Source organism: Phoenix dactylifera, unplaced genomic scaffold, assembly GCF_009389715.1.
Source record: "Phoenix dactylifera cultivar Barhee BC4 unplaced genomic scaffold, palm_55x_up_171113_PBpolish2nd_filt_p 000496F, whole genome shotgun sequence".
Classification (NCBI taxonomy): Eukaryota; Viridiplantae; Streptophyta; class Magnoliopsida; order Arecales; family Arecaceae; genus Phoenix; species Phoenix dactylifera.
The window spans coordinates 132,962-146,147 of NW_024067916.1; the positions used below are offsets into that span (position 1 = coordinate 132,962).

At 53.9% G+C, this 13,186-nt stretch overlaps 1 protein-coding gene across 1 annotated transcript; it reads right to left on the reverse strand.

Moving 5' to 3' along the window:
- Window positions 1-1,795: 1,795 nt before the first annotated feature.
- Window positions 1,796-5,344, reverse strand: LOC103698267 (protein QUIRKY). Its single transcript, XM_008780259.4, has one exon. The coding sequence runs from the start codon at window positions 5,102-5,104 to the stop codon at window positions 2,048-2,050; it is 3,057 nt and encodes a 1,018-aa protein (XP_008778481.1). The 5' UTR covers window positions 5,105-5,344; the 3' UTR covers window positions 1,796-2,047.
- Between the last annotated feature and the right edge of the window lie 7,842 nt (window positions 5,345-13,186).

Here is a 13,186-nt window from a genome sequence, read left to right on the forward strand (position 1 = left end):
TAGCTCATTTGGTTTGATTATTTAACGGGACACTGCTGTCCTAAACCATCTTCTCCTTAACGAATGTTACGATAAAAAAATTCTTAATCAACTGGCAATCTGAATTACTCTGGTATTCATTTAGACCTTGGTTTCATAATCCGGATAGTTTATCCTATGTCCAATCGGTTAAGCGAGTTGATTGAATTAGCAGCTTCGACATTTCAGAAGCCTCATGATGCTTAGGATTACCATTTACCAACCTCAAGATCAAGCTTTGCGGACTCGCAATTTTATTTCATCTTTAAGAAAATGCTTGCACCATTGACGTTAGGATATCCTGTGCTTCGCTAACGGTCACCAAAGTGATAGTATCGTTTTTTAGGAAGAATTTGCGCTCCTCCTTTGCTTATTTCTTAGGGAGTACCTTTCAGATGTAGAATAATACACCAATCTTGTGTTTTGGACTGCCATCGTTTGCTCAAAGCTTCTTCTGAAATGATTTCGTACATGTTTGTCATAGTTATTTTCAGATGAGAACTTTTTGTTAATGAACTTTAGTTGAATCAAAATGAGAAAGTTCTAAGCTGCTATCTGGGTAAAAGAGATGAAGAGACAAGAGTGAAGACTTCCTACAATAAGCTTTTCACAGTTCTAAAGGAGGAGGATGCGAAAAAATTTAGAAACTCCACTCACTCAAAAGGAGCGGGGCAGCTAACGAGGAGGTGGAGCTGACGCAGCAGACGCATCCGAACGAGCCTAAAGGCATCGACCGCCACAACGTCTTCGTGGCAACGGTCAACAAAGGAAAGAATCAAATAGACGAAGGAAACGAATCCTGAAAAGGCACCTCGATGGTGACCGAACTGAAGAGAAAAGGCAATCAATTGCAGAGGCACTCGTCACTTAATCACACAAGGGGGGCTGCCTGGAATGAAAAGTATAACCACACAGACAGCAGTACTGTAACTAAACTGTTACAGACAAAAGTTAAGCTCTATAATTATTTGGGGCGACAATCTATCCGGGATGTAAGATATGTTGGATGTGAGTCTATGTCAAAAATTCATCAATCTGAAATTTCGATCTATTTATTAATCATATCAAAAATTTAGATCCGAATCCAACCTGTTTATTAAACAAGCAATCCATCCCAATCCGCATAGCCTATTTATTAAACAAATCAAGTTAGATTAAACGGGTTAAAATATATTACTGAAATTTTAGTGAATTAAGTGAGTTAAATAGATTAAACAGGTTGGGTTTGATAAGACATAAATGAATTAAGCAGCTTTTGAACGGGTTAAATAGGCCTTAAACAGATTAAACAGATTAAGTTATGATCTGATCTAATTATTAAATATGTCAAAATAGATCGAATGAATCTAAAATTTAAACCTCAACCTAATTCATTTAATAAATATGTTTAGAGAGGTAGATTCGTTTATAACCTAAATTCATTTATGTCAAACTCAAATTGCTTAAAGCAGTTCATTTTTGAGTTGGGTTGACAAATGTGACCATAAATTACCATCCCTATCTATAACATCACGCTCCTATAATTAAACTATACTTTCTTACTTATGGTTCCACAATTTCTTTCCTATCCATCTAAAATATAGCTTCGATTTCCTAGCAATAATTCTAAATGTTTATATTAATTGTGATCGGTGGTTACTCTTTTAGGACAATTTTTTTTTGTTTATATTTCCGTTAGAAAATTAACGTAATATTTATGAAGCCTACGTATCTAGAAATATTTAGAAATCCTGCGACTGCAAGATATAATGACTCCAAGCTCAAAAGTAAACACTTGTTTAGAGAAATACTTTCGATATCATTCATCAAATCATCTTTTCAATACACAAAGGAAGCCTTAGAAAATTCACCCCAAAAAACACTCCAATTACCATGCTCTTCCTCATTTTTATTTAAAAAAAAAAAAATCAATTTGCCCAACCGAACCATACCGTTCCTTCCTAGGTTGACAACTCTTCAGTTTATTACCATCCCACAGTACGGAACTCGATCACAATCCTCCCCCACTTCCCCTGCTGCGAACTGGAACCTACAGCAACCGATCCGACAAGCTTGGAAGCCGCCGGAAAAAGTTGAGGCTGGCCGGCGGCATGGGGTCCCTGAACATTGGGTGGCGGAGGAAGTAGAAGCCAAGCGCCACCGCCACCATCTTGGGCGGCACCACGTACAGCACCAGCGACACCACCAGGCACACCCCGATGAACAGCCTCGTAGCCCTCGGGTCCCTCCAGCTTACCAAGGCCTGTACCCGCTCCCCCTGCGCCGCGAAGTCCCCCATCACCCTCTGCACCCTCGCCGCCAGAGTCCTCAGCCTGTCGTACCTCACCCGCACCACCTCCGCCGGCTTCGCGCTCGGCACCGTGTCGAACTCCTCGTCCAGCTCATCCGCGTCGACGGTGTCGGCCTGCGACAACCTCATGTCCATCCCCGCCGGCGTCCGCGGCCGGAACCGGTAGTACCACGCCCCGACGAGGAACACGTAGAGCGACGCCGTGGGCACTACCAGCTCCGGGTACCAAACCAGCACCAGGTACAGCACGTGCACCAGCACCGTGGTCACCGGGTTGCGCCACCGCCGGACGTCGTCGACCCACCGCGCCAGCCCCACCGCCCACGCGATCACCCCCATGATCCGGAACCAGTTGGCCTTGCTCCGCCGCACGCTCCACGTGTGGGCATCCGCGTCCAGCATGTAGCGCACCACCTCCGGCCCCAGCGGCGGCTCCGACCGAGCCATCCACCCCGCCACCATCTTGATCGCCGCCACCCGCAGCACCTCCTGCTGCACCACCCCGATCGGACGGAGGTAATGCATGCGCGGCAGCATCGGCTGCGTGTACATCGCGCACGTGTCCGGCAGCAGCGCCGGGCACGCGAATCGGACGGCCACCTGCACCTCCCCCATCCTCTTCACGCCCGATCTCAGCAGCACCAGGAGCGGGTACGAATTCGTGTATACCCTGTTGCTCTCCAGCGTCGACACCCGGATCCGGACTTTTCCGATCCGGTAGTCCGGCCGGTCGCCGACCAGGTCGGCGAACATCCGCCAGTTGTCGAACACCCCTATGGTCAGCACCGTGCAGGGGTCGTACACCTGCCACGTGTACTGCTCGTTCCACCGCGGGTCGAAGCTGTCCGTGATGGTCCGGGTCCGAACCCACTTCTTTCCGTACTTGGCGACGCAGTAGGCGTCGGTGGACCCCTTGGCCCCGCCCTTGGTCTTCATCGGGAGCAAGCCACGTGCCCCGAGGATCCCAAGCTCCAGCACCCCTACCGGGGGCTTCCACAGCTGCTTGGCCGTCGGCCGGAAGTCGCTGCACACGTGCGCGGCCTCGTCGAGGACGTGATACCCTCCCTCCAAGCAGAGCCTCAGGTGGACCCGCCCGCAGTAGCCGCTGGGCCCGCCCTCCAGATTGTACCACTTGGACGCTACCAGCTGCCGCTCGTCCAATCGCTGTTCCACCGAACCCACCGGCACTATCACATGGCCCAGGAGGGCCACCTCCTTGATCGAACGGTCCTCCACGAGTATGATCATCTCGTCGTCGAGCGGCTCCGACACCACGAACATCAGGTCTTCCGGCCAGGAGAACACCGACGAGCTGCTGTTGACCGTCGATCTCCTGCTCCTCGCCGACTGGAAGCCTAGCTGGATTTTGACGCGTATGTCGAAGGGCGTGCCGGGGGGCGGCGCGGCGATCCGCAGGTCCTGGGCCTCGATGACGGAGACCCGCAGGTACCAGAGCTTGGGGGACTGGTACACCTTCGACCGGGTGTAGCTCACGTAGGGCGCGTCCGAGTTGCACGACTCGGGGAACGCGTCATCGGCTTGGGTCCCCATCCACACCGCGACCATGATGTCCCCGGTGACGCCGCCCCGGTCGTCGCCGCCCTCAAGCCGGTACCACTGCGGGGCGAGCGGCCCGTCCGGCTGGTCCCGGACCGGCACGTCCGAGAGGTCGAAGCACACGCCGCCCAGGAAGCCCTCGTGGGGCCCCCCGTCCCAGACCGAGATCTCCAGCGTCGAATCAGGCTTGGCCTGGCTCAAAGCGAAGACCTGGTTCCACTCCGGGTTCCCGGACCCGTCCCGCGCCGGCTTGGACCGCATCGCGTGCGACCCGGTGCGGACTTTCACATAGGGGCTCTCGCACGCGCACTCGCGGAGGCCCCGCGCCTTCACGACCCGGACGAACAGGTACTGCATCGGCTCCACCAGGTCGTACGACGACTGGGACCGGTCGACCGGGTCGCAGGATGAGACGAACCGGCCGGAGATGACCCTCGGGGCGGCCGCGCAATCCCCGCCGCTGGAATTGGATCGCCTTGGCATCCCCCCCATCGGGACGCACGGCGAGGTCTGCACCTTCCTCACCTCCGGCGGGTACACCTCCATCGTCTCTTCCGTCGCCGGCGGGGACACCAGCCCCACCTGCACGTGTGCCACGGTAGCAGCCGGCGGAGGCGGCGGGTCTTCCTCCACCACCACGACGGAGACCGGCGGCGGCGGGGGCGACTGCGTCTCCACGGCGGTCTCTGTCGGCGCGGGGACCTCCGGAAGGTCTCGGGGCTCCTCCCCTGGGGGTGGCGGGTCCCGGGTTTTCTGCTCGGTGTCCGCCGACGGCTGCTCCTCGGGCTGTTTCTCCTCGAGGTGCTCGTCGTAGTAGTAGATCTTGAGGCCGATCTCGCCGCGGATCCAGCTGAGGAGGTTCCGCTTCTCCAGGGGGAAGTAGATGAGGCCCTCCTCGCCCTGGCGGCAGAACTGGGTACCGTAGATGCGGACCCGACCGAGGAAGTGGTTCTTGCGGCCGCCGGCTGCGGCGTTGCCCAGGCGCTTGTCGTTGTAGACCTCGACGTCGAGCTCCTCGGCCTCCATGGTGGCGGGGTCGACGACGACGAACTCGAGGCGCTCGTGCCACTGGGGATTGAGGTCGCGGGGAACTGTCCGGGTGCGCTTCCGCTGCCCGTCGAAGTCCACCACCACGTAGGGGCTGGAAGTGCCCTGCCCGTCCTTCGGGAGGAGGCCCCGGGCGTCCTCCACCTCCACCACCAGCTTCCGGACGGTCGGCGATGGTGGTATGGCCATCATGCTCTCATCTCGATCACGATCTCGATCTCGATCTCGATCTCAGGCGAGAGGTAGGGTTTGGTTGGTAGAGAGGAGAGGAGAGCGAGGAGAGGAGAGCTGGTCTCTTTCGGTGGTTCTTTTTGATGTTGTGGCTGCTGGAAGGGAGGAATTTTTTTTAAGAAAGCAAGGTGCGGGCGAGAGGAGAGAGGGGGTGTTTGCTTTTGCTTTATCTAGAGAAAGCTTTTGCTGGATTCCAAGACAAGGATTTCTTGCGACGGACGCTCTGTTTTCTCATATTCTCTCGTCTGCTTCAACTGATCTCTTCTTCTTTTCCTCTGCTGACTCTAGTGTCAGGTTCCTTCCCGCGATTTCCCGAATCGAATTCGGCTTTAGCCGCTTATATATCAAACCTTAAGCCACTCCATTAATTCGAGCAGTAATCTATCGGGACCGTTCTAATATAATATTATTACAGCTTGGTGACTAATATAAAAGACTACAGTATCGCACGCTTTCTGATGTCAGAAGTACGATAGTTAAAGCAATAGGTGCTGTTGCGGAGTTTTCACCCCGGCAACAGTCCACACACCAGCCGAGCAGGAAAAGCGACTGCGTCCTCACCGAGGTATTGTCTGCTTTAGGAATCGAGGATCGTCGACCGCTCTCGGGGGTCCATCCTCTAGTGGCGCCCCGGGTGGAACCACCCTGTCCACCCCTCACGGTTTTGCCCCCAAAAGGCGCCTCGATGAGAAGAGATTATTGAGCCCCCCATTTAAAGCACAGATCTTTCCGCTGATTAGCCGATGTGGGACTAAAATTCGGAACCCCATCCCACAACACAGCCCCCCCAAGCAGGAAGGTCTGTGCGTGGTCGGGTCCCTTCCTCTAGCGCTATCTGTTGCGGGGTTTTCACCCCGGCAACAGTCCGCACACCAGCCGAGCAGAGAAAGCGACTGCATCCTCATCGAGGTATTATCCGCTCTGGGGATCGGGGATCGTCGACCGCTCCCGGGGGTCCACCCTCTGATGGCGTCCCGGGTGGAATCACCCTTTCCACCCCTCACGGTTTTGTCCCAAAAGGCGCCTCAATAAGAAGAGGTTATTGAGCCCCCCATTTAAGGCACAGATCTTTCCGCTGATTAGTCGATGTGGGACTAAAGTTCGGAACCCCATCCCACAACAGGTGCGTTAAGGGTGATCCACTTGATGAGAAATGTTAATATTGGATTCGTCATTGTTGCCGCCCGGAAACCTAACCGAGTGGAGTTGTCATAAGGTTGGCATTGATGGAAATCAGTCAGCTTGGATGGAGCTCGTCTGCACCGCATGGGATTCGACCTGCGAATAAAAAAAAGCAATCAGGAGTTGTCGAAATATGTTCGGCGAAAAATTATCCGATGCTTAAATCAAACAGAGTTTCGGTAGAACAGAAGAGATTTGCGAGTACGAGCCATAAGTTAAAAGCATGGTGAAAGTTTTCTTACCTAGAGATTCTTAGTATGATTTAGATATAAAGAGAGGATTGCGGGATCTTTGGACAAATGGTTACGCCCTTCCTTATCAACCAACCTGAGCCGTTATATTTTTCATTATGTGCTGCGTTGGGATCATGTCAAGCTGTAAACACCCACGCTATTCGCCTGGAGGTTCACCCTAGCATAGATCGCACACACCATGTGTCGACTCAGCCATTGGTCGCCCAAAATAACATCCACAATCTTAGTGGGCATCGAATCTGGGCCATATCAGTCATGATTATTAATGATTGTTCTCTCCAAAGAACCTAGCTAACTATGTTTTTAACAGATGGCTGCGACATTAGATAAGCAGCGCACATGTGAGAAGTTGAGTGTAGCTTCCCTGAAGATCAGTTAATTTAAGGTGGGGCTAACAAGGATAAGCACTTGGAATGCCGAAAGTAAAAGATTTGATGTTCTCATTTTCATAGAAAGGTTCAGCGTGGAGAAAAGCTTGAAGCATGCGATGCAATTGAAAACAGTGGCAAGTAGCTTGTGCCACCCAAAGTTCAATTTCATTCTAAAGTGCATGGCTTACTTAATGGTTGCTGATATTACCTCAAACATGTTCCTCAGCCTTCTGAAAATAAAGAGCTCCATGATGGTTATGTGCAAATAAAATCCAGGTCATACGACAAAAGTAGAGATGATGATCCAATATGGCAAACATGTTGGGTTTTGACCCACATGACCATAACGTGGTCAGTTACAGGATGATTACCTACCGTAATTGACTTCTAGAGAAGTGGAAGCATAATATCCTTGATGGTAGGATATTCGAAGGGGTCTCACCTTCTGCCCATAACATGAACACAAAAATCGGAATCCATCACCGAGTGTTTGAACAGTGGCCAAAAGGGAGAAACGAAGCTTGATCATTCAGAAAATCCATGGATCCAGGTACGCTACCCTTCATGGTTGTTTTATGATCTTATTTACAGATGTTTACATGTAGTATCAGAGCCTGGTTCATTCTATAACCAGATCACAGTAAAGGGTAAAACTAGATCATGGTAAAAGGCCTATTTTTGACAGTCCATCAAGCCAAGGACAGTCCTCCACGGCCGCAGGGACAAGGCATTGGGATGGTCTGACCCTGTGACGGCCGACCAAGCAACCCCCCTTGGGGTTTGACCCTGCTGATGCCGGATCTGGCCGGCATATGGCATCGAGAGCCAACAAAGGATCCGACGACTTCACTCCCACACGTTTAAAAAAAAGGGGGAAGAAAAACTTACGGGATGATCGTTGTCGGGCGGAGGATTCCTGCGGGTGGCTCGATCGCCCGGGTAGTCGCCGTCGGCCGGCATTGCATCCGGCGGCAGACGGCATGAATGCCGATCGCCGCTCCTTGCCGCTCCTAAGGGCCGACAGGTTTGGTTCGACAGAACCCCAGCCCGCCGGCGTTGCCCCTGGTGGCGTGTGACCGCCGGTGGGCTCGCCATCAGGCGGCGAGTCCACCGGAAGGAGGCAGCAGCGCTCGCTGCCCGGTGATCGGAGGCAGGCGGGCTGGGTTCGGTTGAACCCTAGCCCGCCGCTAAAAGAGAAAGAAGACGGGTCAGCCCATCTCCTCTTCTCATTTAAAAAACAATTAATTTATGCATAATGGGTCTGGGTTTTGGGTTTCAACCCAAACTCGTAATTGTTAAACCGCTGCATTTTAAAAAAAAGGGCATAACGGGTTCGGGTTTTTAGGTTTCAACTCGGAACCTAAATTCATTTGACTAATAAAAGGAAAATTTTTGGTTAAGCCCCTCTGAATAGTTTATTTATGTAGACAGTCCTTCCAGGGCTGTTAGAAGGAAGAATTGTTTTTATGCAGTCCCTATTAAATGTTAAACTTATGCCTACAGTCCTTCCAGGGCTGTTAAAGAAAGAAAATGTTTCTGTTAAATCCCTGTGAAACATTTTATTTATGTTTAGGTCCTTCCAGGGCTGTTAAAAGAAGAAAATGTTTTTGTTAAGTCCCTGTCAAATATTTTATTTATACTGAAGTCCTTAGAGGGCTGTTAAAAGATGAAATTATTTCTGTTAAGCCCCTATGAAACATTTTATTTATGCTGACATCCTTCCAGGGCTATAAGAATCAAAATATTTTAATTTAGTCCCCGTAAAGCATATCATTTATGCAGAGGTCCTCAAAATATGTTAATTTAGTCCCTGTAAAACATATTATTTATGCAGAGGTCCTTGTAGGGTGATGTGATAAAATTTTCTGTCATTTATTTTACATTTTAGTATACTTGATAGCATAATATGACACATGTACTGATTGTGTAGATTAGTAAAATATTAGATACAAGTTTTATTTTAATTTCATATTATGAATTGTTAATTATGTGCAATGTCATTATTTTAATTTGATGTCTATATTATAAAATAGTTTGGTAGTTGCCAAAGTAACCCAACTAGAATGTTTAATAGACATCAAGTCATCAAATACTCTAATCCCGGATATTAAGATAGTGACTTTGCAAATTATGACTTATAGTTTTTTGTTGCTGGTGGTCCAAACCGAGAACGATTGGCACAGCGGTGTGAACGGGGTTCCCTTTGAGTTGCTTTGGTTGCGCTCCGCCCTCCGCCGTGAAACCTGCAAGCAAGCCTCGCACCACCACCGGGGTAGTGGGGGCCCTCCGACGATCAAGTCGGAGGAGATCGAAGGAGAAGGAGAAGGAGAAGGTAGCAGGTGAGATGATACTCTGGAAGATATATCTTGCCTTCCCCCTTCCCCCCCAGTCTCATATATATCAGGCTGGGGGGTTTTTCCGGGGATTCGTCATCGTGTGGCACGATGGGGCTGCCACTGACATGGCCGTTACAAGGCGTCGTGGGGCAGCGCTCGGTACAGCCATGGCAGGGCATAGTGGAGCTCCGCTTTGTACGGCTGTTACAGGGGATCGTGGGGCAGTGCCGGATACGGCCGTTGCAGGGAGTAGTGGAGCAGGGGGCCGCGGCGTGCCTCAGAGGAACAGTCTGTTGTTGTCGAGAGATTGCCGACTCGAGGTCGGATTGCTGGATCAAGGGGCAGCCGACTCGGGGTCGGGCTGCGGAGCCGAAGATATCCGACCCGAGGTCGGATTGCTGGATCAAGGGGCAGCCGACTCGGGGTCGGGCTGCGGAGCCGAAGATATCCGACCCGAGGTCGGATTGCTGGATCAAGGGGCAGTCGACTCGGGGTCGGGCTGCGGAGCCGAAGATATCCGACCCGAGGTCGGATTGCTGGATCAAGGGGCAGCCGTAGTCTTCCTGGGCGCGCGTGCCGGTCACGTGGGGCATGGTGGCTAAGTTCCCCCGTAACAGTAGCTCCCCACTCCCGAGCCTGGAACCAGAAGGGGAACGGGCGAAGGGAGTGATGCTTCGAGATTGCCGCCATCCCTCGGAAAGGCGCGCGCGCTCCGAGCTTCCCGCCTTCTTTATGGCGTATGGCAGTTGTCGCTGATCTGGCGGTCTGCGGATTTCGGCGGACATCCTTCCTCTTTTTAACTCTCGGTAGCGCCTCGCCGACTCTTGACTCTTGAAGTTCCTCCGGCGCTAGGCCAGGCATCCGAGGGTTAGGCCTCAGGAAATTCTTCCGGCGCTAGGCCAGGCATCCGAGGGTTAGGCCTCAGGAAATTCTTCCGGCGCTAGGCCAGGCATCCGAGGGCTAGGCCTCAGGAAATTCTTCCGGCGCTAGGCCAGGCATCCGAGGGCTAGGCCTCAGGAAATTCTTCCGGCGCTAGGCCAGGCATCCGAGGGCTAGGCCTCAGGAAATTCTTCCGGCGCTAGGCCAGGCATCCGAGGGCTAGGCCTCAGGAAATTCTTCCGGCGCTAGGCCAGGCATCCGAGGGCTAGGCCTCAGGAAATTCTTCCGGCGCTAGGCCAGGCATCCGAGGGCTAGGCCTCAGGAAATTCTTCCGGCGCTAGGCCAGGCATCCGAGGGCTAGGCCTCAGGAAATTCTTCCGGCGCTAGGCCAGGCATCCGAGGGTTAGGCCTCAGGAAATTCCGCTCATTGGTCGGCCAAGGCTGGCGCAAGCCGAGGCGACCGGTCGGGGCTTCAGGCTAGTCTGCTCCCGGGATGATCATCGGGTTAGCCTGGCATCCGAGGGCCGAGCCTCGGGGAATTCCGCTCGTTGGTCGGCCAAGGCTGGCGCAAGCCGAGGTGACCGGTCGGGGCTTCAGGCTAGTCTGCTCCCGGGATGATCATCGGGTTAGCCTGGCATCCGAGGGCCGAGCCTCGGGGAATTTCGCTCGTTGGTCGGCCAAGGCTGGCGCAAGCCGAGGCGACCGGTCGGGGCTTCAGGCTAGTCTGCTCCCGGGATGATCATCGGGTTAGCCTGGCATCCGAGGGCCGAGCCTCGGGGAATTCCGCTCGTTGGTCGGCCAAGGCTGGCGCAAGCCGAGGCGACCGGTCGGGGCTTCAGGCTAGTCTGCTCCCGGGATGATCATCGGGTTAGCCTGGCATCCGAGGGCCGAGCCTCGGGAAATTCCGCTCGTTGGTCGGCCAAGGCTGGCGCAAGCCGAGGCGACCGGTCGGGGCTTCAGGCTAGTCTGCTCCCAGGATGATCATCGGGTTAGCCTGGCATCCGAGGGCCGAGACTCGAGAAATTCCGCTCGTTGGTCGGCCAAGGCTGGCGCAAGCCGAGGCGACCGGTCGGGGCTTCAGGCTAGTCTGCTCCTGGGATGATCATCGGGTTAGCCTGGCATCCGAGGGCCGAGTCTCGGGAAATTCCGCTCGTTGGTCGGCCAAGGCTGGCGCAAGCCGAGGCGACCGGTCGGGGCTTCAGGCTAGTCTGCTCCCGGGATGATCATCGGGTTAGCCTGGCATCCGAGGGCCGAGCCTCGGGGAATTCCGCTCGTTGGTCACGCGCCTGTCGCTTGCCGCTCGACGGAATTTCTCCGTGGCCAGCTACGATCGTGTTTCTCCTATTCTCCAAGCGTCGCCTGGGGAACACCAGAAGGGTATTAAATGCTAATTGAGGCGTTACCTGGGAAATCGGATCGCCAGTTGCTGCTTGCAAGGAATGTCAGTTAAGCGGCCGCGATACGCGCGCTCTTCGAGGCGGATGCGGCCTGGAAATAGGGGCGGAGTCTCCTGGTCGCGATCAGCAGCGCGAAGGCGATCTTCTCAGCCTTCGTATACCGCGTCTCGGCATCCCGTAGGATCCGGCTGATGTAGTACACGGGCTTCTGGAGCTTTGCCTCTTTCTGAACCAGCACCGCACTGACCGCGGTTGGGGAGACCGCCAGATAGAGGTAGAGCATCTCCCCTTCTTGCGGCTTGGACAGTAGAGGAGAAGACGCCAGGTATTCCTTGAGCTGGTCGAATGCTGCTTGACATTCGGCCGTCCAGAGGAAGTCTTTCGGGCGTTTTAACACCTTGAAGAATGGTTGGCAGCGTTCGGCCGATTTTGCCACAAATCGTCCAAGCGCGGCGACCCTTCCAGCGAGCTCCTGAACCTCCTTTACTTTGGTCGGAGGGGACATACCTTGGATGGCCTTGATTTTGTCCGGGTTGGCTTCGATACCCCGCTGGTTGACAATGAAACCGAGGAACCTTCCGGCCGAAGCGCCGAAGGCGCACTTCGCTGGGTTCAGCTTCATGCGAAACTTCCGCAAGTTGGTGAAAGTCTCCTCCAAATCCGCGATGTGCTGGTCTGCATGGCGGCTCTTCACCAGCATATCGTCCACGTACACCTCCATGTTCCGGCCGATTTGCTCTTTGAAGATTTTGTTGACGAGGCGCTGGTAAGTGGCGCCAGCATTCTTCAGACCGAAGGGCATTACCTTGTAGCAGTACAGCCCCCGGTCTGTTATAAAGGCAGTTTTCTCCTCGTCCTGTGGGGCCATCATTATCTGGTTGTAACCGGAGAAGGCGTCCATGAAAGACAGCAGCTAATATCCGGAAGTCGCGTCGACCAGTTGGTCTATTCGCGGAAGCGGAAAGCTATCCTTAGGGCACGCCTTGTTCAGGTCGGTATAGTCGACGCACATCCTCCACTTCCCGCTCGCCTTCCTGACAAGTACAACATTTGCCAGCCACTCGGGGTAGCTTACCTCCCTTATGAATCCTGCCTCCAAGAGCTTGTCTACCTCCTGGTCGACCACCCGGATCCGATCCGGGGCACAGTGTCTCTTCTTCTGCTTTATTGGTCGGTGGGTCGGGTCGACGTTGAGGGCGTGAGAAATGACCTCCGGGTCGATCCCAGGTACATCGGCCGCCGACCAGGCAAATACATCGGTATTGGCTCGGAGGAATTCCACCAACCGGGCCCGAGCTCCCGGATCGAGATTGGCGCCGACCCGGACCGCCCGGTCGGGGCGGCCTTCCTCGAGGGGGACTTCGACCACACCCTCGGCCGGCTCCCCCTGCCGCAAGGCCACCTCGTCTCTGGCATCAAGGGACTCGACGCTTAGGGCTTCCACGGGCTTCTTTCCTTTGAGGGTTGCTAGAAAACATTGCCGTGCGGTCGGTTGGTCACCTCGGACCTCTCCGATCTCGACCGCCGTGGAGAACCGCATGAGCAAGTGGTACGTGGAGACCACCGCGCGAAGGGCGTTCAGCCCGGGTCGCCCGAGGATAGCGTTATAGGCCGAGGGAACACG

What these genes read in the sequence shown, in the direction of transcription:
- LOC103698267 (XM_008780259.4), bottom strand. Translation starts at nt 5,104, where the DNA reads ATGATGGCCATACCACCATCGCCGACCGTCCGGAAGCTGGTGGTGGAG.